This window comes from Cataglyphis hispanica, chromosome 14 (genome assembly GCF_021464435.1).
Source record: "Cataglyphis hispanica isolate Lineage 1 chromosome 14, ULB_Chis1_1.0, whole genome shotgun sequence".
Classification (NCBI taxonomy): domain Eukaryota; kingdom Metazoa; phylum Arthropoda; class Insecta; order Hymenoptera; family Formicidae; genus Cataglyphis; species Cataglyphis hispanica.
The window spans coordinates 1,720,701-1,742,368 of NC_065967.1; the positions used below are offsets into that span (position 1 = coordinate 1,720,701).

General features: G+C 28.3%; 2 protein-coding genes across 5 annotated transcripts in view; one reads left to right on the forward strand and one right to left on the reverse strand.

Annotated features, from left to right (window-relative positions):
- On the forward strand, positions 1–3,416 carry LOC126854409 (acyl-CoA Delta-9 desaturase). Of its 2 annotated transcripts, none has more exons than XM_050601099.1 (6): positions 1–127; positions 487–665; positions 1,000–1,130; positions 1,480–1,685; positions 1,881–2,066; positions 2,624–3,416. In XM_050601099.1, exons 2-6 carry the CDS (start codon positions 509–511, stop codon positions 2,931–2,933), a joined length of 990 nt encoding a protein of 329 aa, XP_050457056.1. In that variant the 5' UTR covers positions 1–127; positions 487–508; the 3' UTR covers positions 2,934–3,416. The 2 variants fall into 2 exon arrangements, with proteins under 2 accessions (XP_050457056.1, XP_050457057.1); XM_050601100.1 differs by having other exon boundaries at positions 30–80.
- Positions 3,414–21,668, reverse strand: part of LOC126854407 (acyl-CoA Delta-9 desaturase-like) — a 25,037-nt gene continuing 6,782 nt past the window's right edge. Inside the window, exons 1-6 of one of the 3 annotated variants that reach the window (XM_050601091.1) lie at positions 18,309–18,566; positions 7,856–8,085; positions 7,363–7,493; positions 6,580–6,785; positions 6,318–6,503; positions 3,414–6,087 (exon numbers count right to left, since the gene is read on the reverse strand). In XM_050601091.1, the coding sequence (XP_050457048.1) occupies positions 5,763–6,087; positions 6,318–6,503; positions 6,580–6,785; positions 7,363–7,493; positions 7,856–8,069 (1,062 nt within the window). In that variant the 5' untranslated portion in view covers positions 8,070–8,085; positions 18,309–18,566 and the 3' untranslated portion in view covers positions 3,414–5,762. Of the gene's footprint in view, positions 6,088–6,317; positions 6,504–6,579; positions 6,786–7,362; positions 7,494–7,855; positions 8,086–9,420; positions 9,559–18,308; positions 18,567–21,668 lie in introns of those variants that run through there. The other 2 variants (XM_050601093.1, XM_050601092.1) reach the window with 2 other exon arrangements.

Below are 21,668 nucleotides of genomic sequence, written 5' to 3' on the forward strand. Positions count from 1 at the left end.
TGATGCTTTTGTCATGCAGTGTCTTTCTGACTTTCCAGAAGTACGTTTCAGTATAATATTGAACGTCATTGTTTTGAGAAGTAAGATATCACAGATATTTATTTTATATAAAAGGGAACGCACATACGTAAGTTGCGATATTTCTCGCACTTATATTTTTATTTTCGTAATTATTTTTTAATGTTTCTATTTTTATATATGGTTTTTTTTACCAATATACTTATGTATAAAATTTTATGTATATATAAGATAAAACTTTGATATTTTGTCTAAAATTGTAGTCTTTTTTATAATAAAAAATTTTACTTTTTACTATAACTTTTCAGTGTAATAATTATTTATTACGATTTGAAACATACTAATTATTTATTATAATTGTTCTTATCAATTACTATCAAATGGTAATTAATTTCTTGCGTTTCTATGCATTTCAATTAATAGTAATAAATTATCAATAAGCATTCTTTAAATTTTTTCTATCGACAGAATCTTTAATCGTTACATCAATATGAAGGAAGTCAAGGAAGAGAACAGCACTAACGACAAAATAGAAAAGCGATCTGTAAAATGGGTCCTTATCCTTTTTTACATTTACCTTCATATTCTCGGTGTTATCGGAATGTATTTTCTGTTGACCAGAGCGAAGTGGATGACGGTATTTTACTGTGAGTATATCGCACATCTTATTATATAGAATGATCGAAAAATTGCGTAAATAGAATTAGTCGATTTTTTATTCTAGATCATTTTATTTTGTCAATTACATTGGAATAAGAATTTTATTGTATACGAAAAAAATGTTGACATTGTTAGTTAGTGCTTATTGCAACTAAATATTCCGTTAGATAAAAAATATGAGCTTTAAATATATTCTTCAAACTAAACTTTCTATGCTGATATAATATATGTCTTTTTTTTTTGGAAACGTATAGACGATTTTCCTTTCTTAATAAATTCTGATGACTATTTGACAGATGTTTCGGTATTTACTGATTTCAGTTTTATTCCTCGTCACGATCTCATTAATAGGACTAACAGCAGGTGCACATCGATTATATGCACATCGTACTTTTGTCGCAATAGGGCAACTTAGACTCTTCATTATGCTATCACAAACTCTTGCAGGCGTGGTAAGTACAAAGATTTATGTGCTAAAATATTTATATTATATTGATATCTGAATGATTTATATATTGTTATATAATTAACTATGATAAACACCAGTTTAAATATATATCTCTAATAGATCAATGCAACATTACATAAGCGTTTGCAATGAAAGCGCGAAAAGTAGGAAATGAATGCGCAGAAATTATACAATGAAGGACAGAACTAAAATTGGAATTATTTTTTGAAAATTTTTATCTTGCATTTGCTCTAATAAATTTTTTTATGTTAAATATATAAAAAATATGAATAAATATATAAAAAATGTAAATTATAAAAATAAATTAAATCATAAAAATATGTTGTTTTTAGGGTTCGATATTCAACAGTGTGTTTTGGCATAGAATTCATCACAAATATTATGGTACTGAAAGAGATCCGTATAATCATAAAAAAGGATTTCTTTATTCTCACGTCATTAGCAATTTTTTATCAGCACCTTCTGACATAGAAACGTATGCGAGAAGCATTGATATGCGCGATATAAACGAAGATGGATACATGTTTATACAACGAAAGTAAATCCTATTTTTCGATACGATTCAAATATTTTTAAGAGAAATTTTTTGTAGAACCTACAGCACATTTTTTTTAACAAAAAAAAAAGAAATATATAATTATTATGTAGCATTATTTGTTATTATATTCTATTATACACAATAATTTCAACACAATATATTTCAAAATTTCTAATATAAATATATATTGCATAGGTTTTATTGGATACTCTTTATCGTATTTGGACTATTACTACCTATAAAAGTACCTATGGCATATTGGGATGAATCGATAGCTAACTCTTTTCTAATCATTGGTGCAACACGACTGATGATAACTACGCACATTGCCTGGCTTGTAAACAGCGCTTTGCTGATTTGGGGTTTAGAAAAAGGAGCTAAGTTAATATCTTTTTTTAATACCCTCTCACTTATTTACAAACTCCTTTTCAGAATGCCGAAGAGTCACAGTACCATCATTATTGATAGAGATGGTATATATTACAATTAGCACTTAACGAAATCTGACGAGGATATTTTGTTAAAAACACTACGTATGAATTATTATTTCGTCAAAGATATAAAATAAAATATACATTCTCTAAATTCAAATCGGGTTTTTATTTTTAATAAAATTAAATAAAAAGCTAATATATTGTAATATATGATATTGTAATCTCATATAATTTTTTGTACATTTCAATTACATATTTTTCTCAAATTTAATATATTAATAAAACATTATATATCTATATAATTTTACAAAAATAATTCATATTAAAAATCTTTGTATTGATAAAATTTCCCATATAGAAGTATTTATTTATTTCTTTTTATTTTTCTTGACGAATATACCATATATTTTATATATCTTCTCTTTTTGTGTTTCTTTTTAATATTAATCTTTTGTATAGCAAATTAATTTCACTCGATTCTGACATCTGACATTTACATTTCAGATATCCGGTCGACGATAATTCTGTTTTTTTTGTATCAAAGTCCTACTGGTTAAATTATCATTATATACTTGCGTGGGATTATAAAAGTGACGAATTTGGTAAGTACAACGCGGGTTTCGCCACGTTCATCATCAAAATGTGGCGCGAACTCGGATTAATCAGTGAGATGAAAACCAGCACCAGCAACGATGTACGAGACGCTCTTTGCAAAATTGCCACGTCGGAGATGACGTTAAAAGAAGCTCTGGCAGAAATGCAAAAAAACGCGGAAGCAATTGCTTATAGAGAGAAGCTAATGTTTCAATACTAAAGATATGAATTTATAAGAATTTTACAAGTTAACAAAAATTGATATGTAATTGAGATTTTTTAAATTTCAATTAAAGTAGTAAATATTTATTATTGTACATTTATGCAACGACCTAGCAATTGTGGAGGTAGCAATGGTAATCATTTTATGTAATTCGACGTCAAAAAAACTATTCTTTTGTTACTTGGGGATATATGCAAAACATTTCATTAAAATTATAAAATACCATGATATGTATAATTTATATACATCAATCACGATTCGCCCGTAATGTATTGTTTTTGAAATAAATATACAGAATGATATCCATTGAAAAATAAATTTGTTAATCAATAAAAAGATTAATCATTAAATTCAAATACCGAATAATCACTGTACTTTGAAACGTCATGGAATCTCTACATTACTGCAATTGATGATGTATAACGATTTAATGTTATGAAAGGAAGATGCAAATGTTAAATAAAAAGACACAAAAAGTAATGTGCAATGTGTCTGTGTTTACTTAAAAATATACTTTTATTAAACATTTTATTTTAATTATTAATTATTAATATCAGAATTCATTGTGTATTATACAATACAATAGAATCGTGCGATTCTTCTTACATGTAACAATAATGATAATATCAATAATTTTGTGTCCTCGGCGACACAATCGCTAAAATCGTTTTTCGTATTTATATTGGACGAATAAGTAGTTATACCGTGATTTAAATACCAAGAATTAGAAGTAATATGAAAACTAGTATAAGAAGTTTTGATAAATCGGACATAGAAATTTGTAATAATATCAACTTTAAGACGAATGCACTAACCAGTATCGGAGTGATTGTCACAAAATATTAATTTATAGTAGAAATCCTCTATGCTGTTTTTACTACATTTTTTATTCTCCGCGTTATTGTAAATTAGTAATTTGGAATTCAAAGACGTAGAATTGCGTCCCATGAAGAACAATGGCATTCTAATAAAGAAATAAAAAGAACTAAAATTCCTCTCTTACATTGTCCCATTATATGTTTTTCATGTGTAGAATAAGAAAATGCAATGACAAAAAATAAAGACGCTTTCATTTTACATGTCATTAGAATAAATTAACTAAAAAAATTCTAGAATAGCGGAGAGGCTTCCGGCAAATTTTCAGAATAGAAGAGTTCGACTGTAAACAATTACATAAGAATGGTATAATTAACGAAACATTCAATCAGTTTCTTTGAGTATGGCACCACAAAACCATGAAACGCTCTGCATTTCCATATATACGATTTTGTGTGTAAAAAAATAAATAAAATTTATTTTATATCGATAAGTTCGTAATTTATATCGACGAGTTCGTATTTTATATCGACAAATTCGTAATTTATATTAAAAAAACTTCGACTTTTCTCATCTTATTTCACATTTTTATATTATTGACACTACAACAATTTTAGTTCTTGAATTTTATAGTAATTTCTTGAATTTTATCAATTGTCTCAATTGGTATAAAAAAAAAAACAAAACAATATGTATCTTATTCTTAATACAAACGTCATTTTATATATATATATATATATATATATATATATATATATATATATATATATATATATCATTAAGTCGCAAATTACATAATTGATAATTATGCTCGCTTTGATTTATGTAATTCTCTATATTATTATCAATGCATAAATTTTTCTATTCACAAATCTGTTTCTCTCTTTCAAACACAAATAATTTATTTATCTTAGAAATCAATTTCATCGCATATCCATTGGGGTATATAAACTAATGTAATAAGTGCAAAACAGTATTAAATTGAAAAAAAAGAAAAAAAAAACATTTAATGTGTAAAGAAACAAAGTCTTATTGTATCACAAATAAAAACTCAAAAAATTTCTATACCTATAACGTGCGTTATAAAAAAAAGAAAAAGGAAGAAATCAAATATAATTCTTACATTTAAGAATGACATCGCTAATGTTTTAGCTGTTATAACATTATTTAAAATCGATTTTGATCGATAAGATGATATCGCGTATATTCAGATTCGCGTATTACAAAATAAATTATTTATTTTAATCAAAAACTTTCAATTTAGTCATATAATAATTGCATGTTAAAAGTGTTGAGCAACAATTTAGTCATGTAAAAGTAATTATTAGTAAAAGTAATTATTTTTGTACATCTGTATCACGTTTTCATAATTTTTTTTAATTCATATATTATAAATATTAATATACACAATTAATACATTTTTATAAAAAAATCGATTGATCGTGATAGCAAAATTTAATTTTAATTTATATTATCATGTTTCTCTCTTTCTTTTTTTTTTCATCGCAGTACCGAGTTATTTGCGCGTTATTTTAAAGTACAAAATTAATACATTTGGTTTCAATTATATATATAGTCCTGTTTCTTCCATATCATATATACATATTTATGTATATATCCCCGTTAGGATTGCGCGTTAAAAAAATCATTCGAATAACATAACTATTCGATCATTACGTAGTATAATTAGAATACAATTTAATTTAATCCTACTTTAAAAGTAGATAAAAGTTCGATTTTATCGAGCCAATCAATATTACGTAGAATGGCGATCAATGTTTCTCGATATCAAACCTTCCGAGGCTATATTATATGGAACCCGCCAAATAATCATTTAACGACGTTAAAAGCGAAATACGTAACGTCGAGATGTGAGTCTTGGAAGGCTCGTTTAATCGAATGCACATTTCATGAAATCATTGTAAAATCTATACAAACAAATAGTCGTCGTAAACGAATATGGAAAAAACTTTTAAATTCTAACCGGAAGACCTTCCACCGCGCATGATTTTACTGCTCCTTTATGTGATGATGCGTGACTATCGCCTCCTCTTTCTCTTCTTGCGTCTGATCTTTGTCACCCCAACCCCATAATTCGTGGCTGCCATCGCCCGTTCTTTCTACCCGTTTCTTCACCATATCTTCAGACACACTCTTCAAATCGTAAGCCCAACCGATTTTCGCGAAAAAGTCGATGAAGGCCGTGGTAAAGTTGAGACTGTACTTGCCGAATTCGGCTGTCTTGTAATCCCAGGGAAATACATGATGATAATTATGCCAACCTTCTCCAAGAGCAAAGAAAGCAACGCTTTTATTTTCTGATGGATTGATGAATCTATATTGCATAAGAGAGTAATCACAATATTAATAAATTTTTCAAGCATAACAAAATAATAAGAAAATATTTGAGAAATAAAGAGTGGAGAGTTAAATCTTCGAGATAAACTTTCTCTGAAAAAATCAATGAAATATATCATTTATTAATTCTCCATTCTTTGCATTTACTTCTCAAATATGTATATTTATAATTCAAGTGTAGAGCTATTTTAATTGATCAATACTAACTTATCATAAGGTTTGTTGCCAAAGAGATGCGCCGCGGAGTTTACTAGCCACGTCATATTCAACGTGAAAATATAACGAAGAACGGTGGGAATGAAGTAAGCGTTTGTCCACGTTTCGTTCCAACACACAACCGGAATGACAGTAGGTAAAATAAAGCATAGCAATGGCATCAGTATGATATAATATCTGAAATAAGTCAAAATTCATTTTTATACTTTTTTACATTTGTCACTAAAAAGATACTATTCGAATCGACACGTACCTTCTTTGAAATGCCAATATAGGGTCGCTTTCGAGGTCACTCAAGTCAATTCCCTTGCCCTTTTCCTTGACTTCCGGGTGCTTCCTACAAAGTAGCCATCCTATATGCGAGAAGAAGAAACCTCTCTTAGCGTTATGTGGATCGGCATCAGTCTCACTGTACTTGTGATGAACCCTGTGATCTCTAGCCCAGTCAATTGCAGAATCCTGGATTTCACAAAATTGTAAAATTTTTTTATCAATGATATAAAAGTCTATGCTTCGCCTGCGCGAAACTAAAATAATATACCTCCGTCGTTGAATCTATATTGTTTTTCATATTTATATATCTATCTCGCGTTATAAAAGAAAACACTATATAAGTTCGCTCATCTCCTATCAATAATTGCGAAAATAATGTACATGTCATCTACAATCTCGAGTTTACGGAGAATGATATTCTTTCCATAACAACGGATTGTTTGTTTAAGCACTCTCTAACAACGCATACTGCGGATCGTGCTATTTTTCCATTATCTACACGCGACGCGTGTTTTATGCTCGACATCACTGTATCGACATGAATTGTTTACGCTTCACTAGCTGCACAAAAGAGTCGATTTTACTATAATCCTACTGGATTGATTATTATATTGTTAAATAATCTGACATCTTTCCTAGCAAAGTATTTAATATTCTATGTTGTCATAAGAAAATTAATTATTAAATCATTCGATCCTTTTTTCGCAAGTAGTTTTATTACATCTCTCTCTTTTTTAGTTTAAGCAAAAACTTGATTACGTACCTGAAATGCTATAGTATTGAGAATCATGAGCAGCAACTGAAGAGGCCACTTGGCTTTATAGGATCTATGTGCCCATAATCTGTGAGCTCCAGCTGTAATTCCAAAGCCCGAGCATTGATATAAAAAGATTGCTGTAATCAAGAAAATTGTGATATTAAACACAAAGTAATTCAATGATTTACTTGTTATTTTCATCAAATGATAGATTTGTAAAGTTATAAGCGCGTGTATGTATACTATATATGATAACATACTTTCATTGTCAATTTAAAAAAAATTCTATTTCTAAAATTTATTTTAATTAATTAATTTTATTTATTATCATAAAAATAAGAGAAGTTGGTCGTTTATTGTAACCATTCATTATTAAAATTATATTTTTATTTTTTGATCAATTCTTGATAAATTTTTCATACATAACAAGAGGAGCAATTAAAAACATTGATCTAAAGAACAATATCACACACATGTAAAATAAAATTGATCCTCTTACCGAAAATGACAGTCGCCAATTTGGCGGACGTAAAAGATAGATAAATTCCGTAAAGAGCCCCGAGATGTAACAACGTGAAAATCGCCACGTTTCTCCACACGATGCGTCTAACATATTTTGGTATTTCTTTACGTTCCTCCATCAGTTGCGGCTCGGTCACAGTTTCGCCCTCGAAGAGCACTCCTGTCGGTGTGCTGGTTATATTTGGCGCCATGCTTGTTTAGAAAAATCTGTTAATAACAATGTGAAAAATCTGCATTTAGCATTTCATTTCTTATAAAGCGTTTTAATTTTTTTTTTTTTTTTTTTATAGACAATAAATCTCGCATTTTGTCAAAAAGTCATGTCAAAAAATTTAAAACTTTTTAAATCATATTAACATTATTCATTAATTGTTTATATTCTCTCGTTTGCCTCTTTAATTTCTTACATTACTCTCTTCAATAAATAATCATTTGTATGATCAATTTAATTACAATTTTTAAAATTATATAAAAACTTTTAGTAAATTTTAAATACCATGATATATATATATATATATATATATATATATATATATATATATATATATTATCGCAAAATTATAAATAGCTCTATTATAAATAGATTTTTGATAAGGTTTGAAAAATCATGTACAACAAAATCCGGTATCGAAAATAGAAATACTTTGTCGAGGCTACTGCGACGATAATCATATTTGCACGTGAGCCGTTATTTGATGGAGTTAATATGGTTGGCGTCATGGCGTCGTAATTATAATGGCTTTACTACAGTCGAAAATTCGCAAGTATAAAACCAACGAATGTAGTAATTACATTGTGAAAAAAAAATGAGTAATAAAAATAAATCAATAATGACAAATATGAGTTAAGGCCAAATATAAAATGTATGCTTCCCTCTCTCTCTCTCTCTTTTTCTATTTTCTAGCGGAGAATACTTAAATATTGTCAGGCTTGTGATTAACCCGCTCCGCAATTACTACACTGAAGGTGATATGGATGGAAACAGTCACATCAGTGGACAAGGCAATATATATTTTATAATTCGGAAACGTGAAACAGTTGTGATTCGCGAGCGAATACGATTCGCTTTAATTGATCATCAGCGCTCGGAAACAGGGATTCTTTCTCTGGGGAAATAATACCTGTGAGACTTTCACCGGTAGCGTAATGTCAGAGTTTTGAATTGATATTGTTATTTAAATCAAAAATTCACATTGCAGGGCCTATGTACTCAATTTCCGCTTACTTAACATTCAATCGAAATGCCGCGATTAATAAACCATGTAACGTGTTTACATTATATGACAGATTAATAACGCTAATGAATCTGCACAGAGAAAACAACTGTTAATACGACACTAATTATAAGATAATGAGGGTAAACGTAACTACGGATAATGGGCATAGAATTAATAGGCATAAATATCCGATTTTCTGAGCGTACACGTTAAAATCTTTTTTTAGCAATTTCTTTTAATAACCTCGGACTCGATTTTCTTGTCGGCTCGAATACTAATAGTTCATTTATGAATTATCGATACTGACATCGATGTATATACGTACACAGTCCGGTGTATCGTATCGTAAGCCCGCAGGCGTTGCCCTCAATTCCGTCAAATATCCGCGAAAACGTATATTCTTCCGCACGTGACCGAAGATACGAACCGGTCGAGGACCAACTATCGACTGCCGGCTGGATGCTCGACAAACGTCATCCAGGCGCAGGCTCGCGCGGCACCGAACGCCGGCACACGATGTTCCCGCCGCTTGCGCAAAAACATCGGGTCATCCGAGGAAAGCGCGATCAGCTGATCCTCAAGACAATCTGGTCATAGAGGATGAAGTTACTATCACGAATTCGAAAGTTCCTGATCTGCATGAAGAAATAAGATACAGATTCCTGCAATTCCTTCCGATTGTTCTATTTGTATATTATTTGCATTATACACTGTTTAATTAACTTAACAAAAAGACAAAAAACACTATTTACGAGCATTTTATAGAAAAATCGCAGTATAAATATATGACACGTGATTAATAAGCATGTGTTGTGTAAAATATAATGCTAATATGTAAAATAATGCTAATGAACAGGATGCTAAAGTCAATAAAGAATGACTAGACAATACATATATATTCGGAATGATCAATAAATTCACCTTTATAATTATTTTCTAAAATAAAGTATACATGTGGCATCATTAATTGCAATGATAAGTTACATCTCAATTTTTTAATCAATAAAATATAAAAAAAAATTCAATATATGGTGATATATGTTTCGTTCTACAGAATTATATATTTGTGTGTATAATTTAATGATTTTCATTCATCTCATATTTATACGGTATATGTCATGGCTTTGAAGATAATGCAAGATTGACAACGTGGGTTGTACATGTATAAGAATTCTCGATTAATTCAAATGCACTCGATCATTGCCAAGGCTATACGGCGTCATGGTCAATTAATTATTTCCATTCGCAGTGCAATGACCATCCAGTCACGATGATCATGACACGGTAGCAAAAAATAATGTTATCTTTAAATTCGTATCATCTCATTGCGATTATATAGATCTTCAAACGTCATGCTTGCATTTTTATCGAACAATTGTGCAGACACGGCACAATCATTACCATCATGCATGATCAATTTCGATTAATTTTTTTCGGGAAATTTCACGAAAAAAATAATACCCTATATAATATATATATATATATATATATATATATATATATATATATATATATATATGTGCATGTATAGCTTTTTTTAAATAACATTTATAAATTGTAACTTGTAACTATGACATAAAATTTTTCTTTAATATCAGACACACACACACATACATAGATATTATATATATGCATTCATATTATACATGCATTGTACACACTGATAAATTTTATCACGATATTGTCTTACTTTGGTACATAATTAAAATATAACGAAATGGAATAGTATTAAAATAGAAAGCAAAAATAGTTGTTCTTTTTTTTAAATTCTATATGTGACACACAACCGAAATATATATTTCTAATAATCATTTCAATCATAAAAAATCTGTAGTTTTTCATAATTTTTAGCGCAAGATAATGCGCGACTATACATTTGACGTAACTAGATCCTTCAATATGGCATTCTTCAAGTCGACCGTGACTGTGACTTAGCATGCAGATAATCGCTCTCTTCTGCAATATTCTAGTTTATTAAGTAAACCAGTGCACACACATTCTCTTCTCTAATAAAGATACGTGTGTGCATGCATTTGTATAAGCATTGTTAATTTGTACGCACAACACGGAGTAACTTAATGACTGTATGACACACGTAATACATCTAATCAAAAACATAAAAAAAAAAATAATAATAGAAGATAGAATATCTTAGATAGAACATCCCGAAAGTATTAATGAATACAAAAAATGTATGATCATTTTCTACAAATGCCAAAAAATATATATATAAATTTTTATAGATTTTTTTAAACAACTTAAGGTAGTATATCTACAAGGTTAAGTGCAAGTTTTTCTTCAAGACATGTATCATTTGTCAAAAAAATTAATTTTATATTACTTATGTGTGCTTTTCATTATCGTTGCGCGTTATTGCATCAAAAGTATGTTAATGCCTGACTTACATCTTCGGTTTTTACTGCCATGTAAATGCTTAGTGACAATATTTAATACATAGTTATCCCATTTGTATATCGCAAAGTATATAAAAATTTATTGGCAATCGACTTCTGCCGCTGTTTTTTTATAGACGATTAGTCAGTCATATGATGCAACAAAGACTCCGTTTTTCTAGCCTGTAGGAACACAATTAGAAAAATATCTCGCCAGTGATTATCAGTCTTAAATTATCATGTATTGCACAATTCTTTTAACTGTCAAATATATTTTTTAATAATATTGTTTTAAATTTAGATGCTGCTAAAATAATATCTTTTTAAACACGTTCTTTAACTCGAAACGTTTTACGCTCGGACATTAACAGTTTTTAATGAATAACAATTCCAAAAAATATATATAGCAGAGATTTATACTTGATAAACAGATGTAGTTACGATATCTGAAATGAATCTCAGTTTCTGAAAAACTCGTCAAAAATTATTATGTCATCATTTTCATTCTAACATATGGACCACTAATGACCATTTATAGGGAGCAGCAGTCCTTAGAAAAATAATTCAGTACCATCGATAATCGCACCAGGCCTCAGCTGAGATCGTCTGAGCCAATGGGATCGCATCGTATGACTCTCGCCACCTGAAATTGGCGAATCGAGACGGACGAGACAAGAACAGACGCCACGCATTCTACTCTTCCACCAAGTATCGACCGCGCGCCTGCGCCTATATTAACCGTACTGAACTACTACTGTCTGCTAACATTAATTTGTCCGAAATGATAAACGAACGGATAATATTATATAAATACATACACATATATATATGAACACACATATAAATAAGTCATTCGATGGCTCACGCGATTCACGAGTATAGCGGCAGTTGATAATATATGACACGATAACGATAATTGAATCATAATTCATTAATAGTTTGATATCAATCATATTGTTTCCTACTTCATCTCTTTTACAACCCGTGATCCCAGATTATTAACACGTTCCCTGCCGCGTGGGGCGTATGCGCCCCACGCTGAACTTTCCATTCAAGCCATTTGGTATTATCATTGTAAAATGAAGAATTTTTTAAAAATTCATTATGCAGTCAATTATGGGCATCTTAACACTACTGCTGATGCGTGGGGCGCATACGCCCCACGCGGCCTGAACGGTAAGTCTTCAAAAAACGGTCTGGCAGGGAACGTGTTAATAGATCACGCGAATCGCCCGGGTGTTTATAATACTGACCTTTGCATCACGCGTGCATCGTACGATGTGTCATTCATACACACACACATGCACAGCTTGATATTCCCACGTATACTGCGCCACGTACATACTATTGTCACACGTGCACGCGGCTCGTACGTTACATAACCACTTTCTCTACCAAGAACCAGAAACAGCTGATGCACATTTATATTTTTTATCACAAGCAAAGAGTTAATATATGTAAAAATGTTAATAAGCCAGTTTGCTAATTTTTATATTGTAATTATTCGCTTTTTTGATTTTTAAATTTCTTACTTTATAATGCAATATTTTTATTGATATTTTCATGATTTTATCTCATGCGCGTAGTATGTCATGTCTCGTACAACCACGTGCGCATCACATAATCACCACGCCGGCAATGGTCTGATCGCATTGGTCCGATGACGCGGCTCGTATGATCGCACAACTCTCGATATATATTGGCGCATGCCGCCGACTCACGTATGCATGTGGAATGAATTTTTTCGCACGACTACGGACTTATAAAAAATAGTCGTGTTTTATTTATAAGTTTTTATCATAAGAATTGGCTCATATTATACAACAGCAGTAAGGATGCAATAAAAGGATAAAATATTCTTTTTCAAGTATAAAAGTATTTTGTATATGTAAATGTCTTTACACTGCAGGTGCAATATAAATAAAGATTTGTAAATTAATATTTCATCGTATAATATATGTGAAGCGATTTTTATACGTTTCTTTATACGTTCACAAAAATATATTCACACCGGCCAATCGATCGTACAATAGCGCAAATCAATATATATATATATGTATATTGAAAAAATCACGTATATATACAATGGCACGTCTTGTTTCATCTCATTTCCTCTTGCGTGTACATTACATCACGTAAGGCATTCAATCTGGCTGGCACACCGTCTGATCACGCACTTGCGTAGTGATACGAAGACATATATATATATATCAATATTGACACATCAATACATCTCTTGGAATAATTTTAGTCCTTTATTGAATCGACATTTGCTGAAAAGTTTTTTGTACTAAAAAAGTCGTCAATTTTACAAATATGCATCTCTTTTTTTCTTTAGTTGAATATTTTATTTGCGAAAATAAGTATATGTTAAATTACTCGCAATGCTAAACGTTAAGAATCGATAGTATCTCAGTAAGTTTCATATTTAAAAAATTACTTTCGTGCATATTTATAAATTTAAAATAAAGTGTTAATTGTGGTAAATTTAAACTAAAGTTGTTTAAAACTTTAATTTATATGTGTTAATTTAAAATGGCTTTTAATAGAATAAGAATATGAATCAAAGAGGCAATTAAACAATGTTTACTCTGAGTAAAAACAATAAAGATATAAGAAATTAATATAAATTCGGTATCTTTTACTATCAAATACTTCTATCCCTATAAATTATATAAACTCATAGAATAACGTGCGCGGAATTAATGAAAAAAAGACGGAAATTTTATATAGAAGAATATACTGCATAATATAATAAATTAATCAAATATTTGTTGATGGGATTAAGTAATAATTTTCATTATTTGTATCTGCAAATGTGAAAAAATTAAGAAAGCAATCACAAAATGGCATATCTGATATTTTAGATCCGTTCTGATATTTTTTTATATGTCACAAGAAATTCTTCCGGGAATGCAAACATGCACTTTCACCGGCTACTTATAAATTACATTCTTATTTAATACGAATTTTTGCGTAAGATCGATCGGACAGTTCAAGTAATCACGTAATGTTTTAAATGCGGAAGTCTTCGGAGAACATTCGTTAAGAAATATCCGGCATATAATTTTTTTTAAATGTTATGTCAACAAAAGTTTACGATATATGATTTAAGTAACTCGAGGTAATAATTTTAAAGCAAGTAGTTTCTCTACGCAAATTTCTGATATCGCATGTTGTGAAAAAATACATGCTGTAAAAACAAAACAAAAATTTTGTATAAGTGATAAATCTTTCTCTGAAGACATAAATCTAATTTTTAATTGTCATATTGATTTCCACGAAACTTGTAATTGAAAAAAAAGTTCTATAAAGGAAACTATCATTTATGTGAGTTGAAAAGGAGGATCACGATGCGAATGCAATCAAATAATTTAAAATCTTTACTTCTAGCTATGTCTATCCATTTAAAAAATAGATTATGCGAAAAAAAAATAAAAAATAAACAAAGAATATCACGTAAAACAATAGGAAATTCTGCTGATTGAATTATTATATCGCTAAATTGCATTATTAATCTACATATTGAAATACATCGTATTATTTTTCATTTTTTTTTTAATTTTTATAGTAAATGATATTGAGATGACACCGTCGATATTACACGTATCCACCGATTATTCAGGCAATTAGTTCCCCAACCCGATCAACGAGTGCTCTTAATAGAGAGTAGTGCAACAGGAAACACTTATTTGCATTGGAGAGAAATGACACGATGGACTTATTTTGTAAATGAAACTATGTTTTCTTTGCACAATAAAACATTTCGCAATAAAAGATAAGCTTCAAACTCAGCAAGAATCGGATCATTCTATGGCATAAAATAATATTTTCAAAATTATAAATGATAAATGATAAATAAATAAATGATATTTTCTAGTAATAACAAAATGATAAAATTAAATTAAATTTAACAAAAAAAAATTTTTTTTTAAATCTTAATATAAGATTTGTAATTATTTTAATATTAATTTTAATATTAATTTTTTTGGCATTATAAAAATAATTAAATGAATAACATAATTTAATATAAATTATTCTTATGAATATTGTAGGATTAATACATAGACATATTTCATGCGTCATTTTAATGTTAATAATATTCATAGGTCTTTTCCAGTCTTATAACGTTTAATTTCGTTTTTATGCAAAGTATAAACTCGCTGTAAAATAATGAATCAGTTTTTTCTCACGTAAAAAACGCACGATAATAATAAAGTACGTATAATAAGGTAGAATAAATTACGTATAATAATTTTGTGTTTAACATCCGTATCCATCGTATCCGTTTCGGTAAATAAAAATATATATAACCGACCAATTATAATTAATATTTGCCGATATTTTTATGTAACAATTTTTTTTTTTTTTTGAGAAACTGCATTCTCATTCTTATTTCAATGTGTTCGATTATTAACGATCGGTTATTAACGAGGTAACAGTAAAGTCATGATATTTTAACGGTTAATGTATTTTATGTATTATTGAAATCATTAGGAAACGGTACATGAAACAATGCGGCAATAGAATCGAGAACTTATGCAATACCGAGCGTAAAAAGAAACAAGATCAAGAAAATTATCGATTAATCTATAAAGTTGTTGCAAAGTCTATGATATTGAAGGCTTAAAAATATGATTTTTTCGAGTCATCGAATGATATATTCTTCGCATGTCTACGATTTTTTTTCATCACTTTACATATATTTACATACGAGTCATTGTTTCTTTTCTGAGTCATATTCTCACGATCTATAATTTAATTTTTATAAATTTTTACATCTATTTAAGTGAGAAATAAAGAATCACGTACTTTCGTATGCTGAAACTATACACGTGGCACTACGTTTATGATAAAAAAAGACCACCTACTCTTTTTCTTCCTCTCTGTGTCTCTTTCTTGAGGGATACTTAACAACAAAGAGTTTTTTTCTTGAGGGATACTTAACAACAAAAACAAATTGTTCAACCACGATTGAAACTGATTATGCGTAGGCAGAAAAGCGCAACCTTTTATATTATAAACTACAAAAATCTCTCGATAGGCAGATTACGTTACGTGTATTATTAAGGATAACCGATGTATTTTTTATCCCCATACGCAAAGACATTATGTACTGTATTATTGAATCATATTCTTTCTTTTTTCATCATATAAGAAAATAATGTATTTCAGTTTTTGTAAAAGTGCTATTCCCTATATTTTCTTTTCGAATATCTTTTATTATTGTTTTATCAACTTTTAAAAGTAATTTTCTATATAATTTTATATATTAATTAATTTTATTAATTTTAATTTTTTTCGAAGAAACCGCTGTTTTATGAAAAATATAGAAAAATATATATGCTTTATTTCGAATTATTCAAGAAGAAAATTTCCCTTTACACTTGAAAAATCATTGATAATATAACATCTTTTATAGAATAGTTATCAAAAATATTCATATCGTTGTTATGTTAATATATTTACCATATAAATTTTTTTTTTACGTAAATGCAAACAAGAGATATGTTGAGAAAATTATCTTTTATTGTGTCACAAGTTTCGCTTAACAAATGTTTATACATGAATTTAATTTAGTTTTAGCATATGGTATTAAATGATGAAATTATTGAATGATGAAATTATTTATTCAAAAACGATTTATATTGCAAATTTATAATAAATTTGGATCTACTTTAATTTTTTATTATGTTATCATCATATTGTCAATATATTATTTTTAGATAATATAATGACATTTATAGAAATATTATAATAATATAATAACAAATCAAAATAGATTTATATTTATTATAGATTTGAAAAATAAATATTGCTTGCTAATGAATAATTTTATAAAAAAAGTTAGAAAAAAAAATTTAATAAACTTTTTCAGAAAAGCTTTTTTTTGATGTGATTAATCTATTCTATTGTAAATCTAAAATTATTACTAGTAAAACTAAATTAAATTCATATATAAACATTTGTTAAGCAAAAATATGAAACAATAAATAATAACTTTCTCGAACAGCATATCTCTTTATTTATATTTTTATGAAAAAAATTTATATGTTGTTAATATATTAATGTACGATGAACATTAAATATTATCTATAAAAAAAAGTACTCATATGTAAATATACGTAATAAATATAACAGACAGTTCAATAAATTACAAAAGTTGGCATAAATAATGATTTAAATATGATGCAAATATAATTTCAGGTCTCGTAAAATAATGTTCTTCTCTCCTAGCTAAAATTTCTGGGAATTGCCGTTAACAAAATCAGTAATTAATGTTAATTAATTAATTAATTGTTTCACGAATAATTTAACAACTTTTAGAGATTTACTCTGATTTTTTAAATTTCGCACGGCTACATATATTTTAGCAGCTTAATACATTTGCATGATACATTATGTATGTTATGAGGGCGTACATCAATATCATACATAAAACACACAAAACTCGTAAAAGTCGTAAAAAACGGAAACAAATATTATCCATAATCACACATTCACATCCTATCACATATGTTAAATATCTTCAGGAACCCAAAGAATTTGCTTCAATTACAATGAATGATGATAGTTTCGATATCTAATACTCTGGATATACCATATTATTTTGAGAAAGAAATATATAATGTTTCCAAATGATCACATTTTCCATCGAAATTTGATAGCTTATTTGGTCTTTATGTGCATTAATTTGTTGTTATTCATCGCGAAAGAAAAAGGCCCCCATATCAAGGGGTTGAAAAATAACAGTGATTGTGACATCAGCAGGATAATAGAGGATAGCTTCGTAGAAAGATAATAGATCGTATAGACTTACCTCTCTCCTTAAACTGTCACAGCTAGTTTGCTGGAACCGGTACGAATTACTTCTTTCACCGCGATGACAGACGCGGAGCAAACGGATAGCAAGATGTGGTTCTTTCCCGCCAACGTAGCGACGATTATCTTTTCCGGTAGTAGTTTGGTTGTCGATTAACTTCGCTGTCTACGGATATATGTGAATTGTAGAAGTGAACAGACGATCTCTAGCGAGATGACAAAAGAACTGCCGAGAATTGCGAGATCGGTACTGCGCGGCGAGAGTTAAATATTATTGGCAGTGTTTACAGAGAGTGAGAGAAAGAGAGAGAGAGAGACTATCGGTGCTACCGCTGGCGCCACCATACAGTCACTTGACGAATTAGCGAAGCCGGCAATTGGCACGTGATATTCTCGTGCACGACTTCAAAGCGCGCAATATTGCAATATGTATATGTATATATATATATATATATACAAATTAATTGATTTATATAATATAATTGATATAATATTTATGTTGTTAATATCTCTCAATATATTAATTATTACTAAAATAAAAAATTATAAATAAAAATATATGAAATTTATTGATTATATAATTATTAATTCATTAAAATTGTATCGTTCAACAAGAAAAGAAACTCAAAGAAATATATATTATTTCTGTAGTTTTTTTTATGCTATAATATAAATTTGATATCAAAATTAAAAAATTTTAAATATAATTGACTTTTAATATAGCAATATGTTAACATATTTTTTTATTTTAACATTTATCATATTTAATTACTTTTACTACTTTGAATCTGTTAATTATTAAAGTTTACATCAAATTCTCTATAAGGTTTAAAAGTAGTTGCAATAATTTTTAATAAGTTTGGATTAAAGCATATATTTTTTCTTTTATATTAACAAATTATTATTTATTAAATAATTAATTATTAATTAATTAATAAATTATATATATAATTTAATAATTATATTATTACATAACAAATAAAGTTAACAATTAATTGATTTATTAATTTTTTTACTTTTTGATAGATGTAACAAGAAATATTTATTACTGTCAGAGATTGTCAATAGACGTTATTCATGAAATATATAATAATTTATTTATAATTTATTTATAATTTATTTATTTATGGCTTTATTTATGGCTTGCTAGAAGCTGAATAATAAATAAAATTTTTTAATACGATAAAATTATTCATGGATAATATAATTGTTTAATTTAATTTCATAACTTGAAGTACTACTGTCAATAAATCGGAAAGATAAAAAATTTATAACTTTAGCTGTTTGCCAGAAAGTGGATTTATTTACATATAATTCCTTATCAATACACAGAAAAAAAAATTAGCTGCTGTAGCTAAAAACTGCGTGTGGTAACTACATTTCAGTAATATATGGACAACAAACAGCTGTGATATCTATTTATTAAGTGCAACAGTGAACATGTAGCTGTAATACCTATTTATTAGAAGCAACCGCAAACCGTTTGCTGTAGTTTACAAATTTCTTTTGCAAACCATGATTAGCTATGGTAGCGAAATTTTTTTTTTCCGTGTAGACATTATTCATAAATTTTCTTATACTTAACTTTTTATTTCTTACCTACATGAGTTTTTTAAAAGTTTTTAATACTTATCCTATACTTTTGATGCTATCAGTGCAAAACAAAGTCTATGATACATATCTACATGAGTTTGTTACTTCTTGTGCGAAGTAAGGTAATATTTTCACATTATTCGAGGCAGTGTCGATACAAAACGAAATCTATAATTTTATAGATAATTCCATATAAGTTTGAAACTTTTCAAAACGAAGTGATGCAATGTAATCTTATATTGTTCAATGTTTTTAGGTTTAAAAGTAAACAATAAAAAAGATGATAGCCTCTAAGCGAACAATGCAGACCTCGAGCTTTGCGCTAAAAATTGAAAACTCATATCGGAGTATAATCATAAACGTATAATCATAAATTATAAGTATAATTATAAACGTCATCGAAGGCGTCGAACGAAAAGTAAAAGTGAATATTCTCACTTTATCCTCGCTCCCATAGATGATTGCAAACTCATAAATCGTTGTTATAGATTTATAATTCATGATCGATAAGGAACATTTAGTAGTGTAACATCATATATTTAAACGCTAGAAAACACAGTCTTATGCAAAATAATTTAAGAAATATTATCGAAAAGTTGAACATTTACTTGATTAGTGGTGGCGTGATTTCCACAGAAAAGATTAAAGTGCATCATATATATTAAGAGAAGATTTATGCATCAAATATTAAAATATTTTGAATAGGAGACTTTGAACTTCTATATTGGACTTTTTTATCGTATAAACTCAGTCGTGTGATAATATTGCACAATATATTTTTTTATATTATTATTTTTATGAAATTATCACTCTTAAATAAAATTTAAAACTGTTTTATCTGGAACGTTCTTGAATATGTTATATACATTAATATTCAGTTGACATTAACATTCAATAGACAATGTTATAGGCCCGATATTTTTTTTCGACTTGTTTCATTTACAAATAATGGATATAATCGACAAAAGACACTTGAAAAATATAGATAAATAAGAAAAATGCTGTAGTTGAAAATTATATTTATATTGTATTGCAATTAGTATACTTTAGAGATTATTGTACAGTTAACTATTCTATAAATTTCTTTCTTTGCCGTGAATTATAAAAAAAAAAAAAATGAACACCGATTTTCATATACTTGCTCGAATTCTAAAAAAAATTTTTTATTTTGTAATATAATCAAAACTTGGAAAGTGATTTAATTAATTTCTGCATATGAATGTTATGCATATTGCAATTCTAATTTTATTAAACTATTTTTAACGTTTTTTTTAAATAATTTATACTCTTGCACAATTGGATTACAAACAAGTATAATAAAGTAATGAATAACATTTGTTAGATATATTGTGTTATAATTTTTGCATTTAACTTTTGAACATGATTTTATGCGAACTCGTTGACTTACGTATATTCGCTCAATATACGAAAATGATCATGTGCCATTAATAGATTACAGTAATCAAAATGGCTATATAATGGATCATATTCGGCTAAAGTTCAAGCATAGTGCACGTGATTGCACGTGAAGTAACAAAGATCGCCGTGGATACGCGGTAATCGCATCTTTGCATCTTTTATTTTGTGACATTTATTCTCACGATCAAAGGTTTGCATTACGTGACATCATGCGTTTATTTAAGGTATAAGCATTAATTGCTCAATAACGACTTAATTTATCTAAATCTGCAATCTCTTTAGATTATAAAATCATTTTGTATTTTTTTTTTTTTTTTATAATAATTTAATTTGTAAATAATGTGTT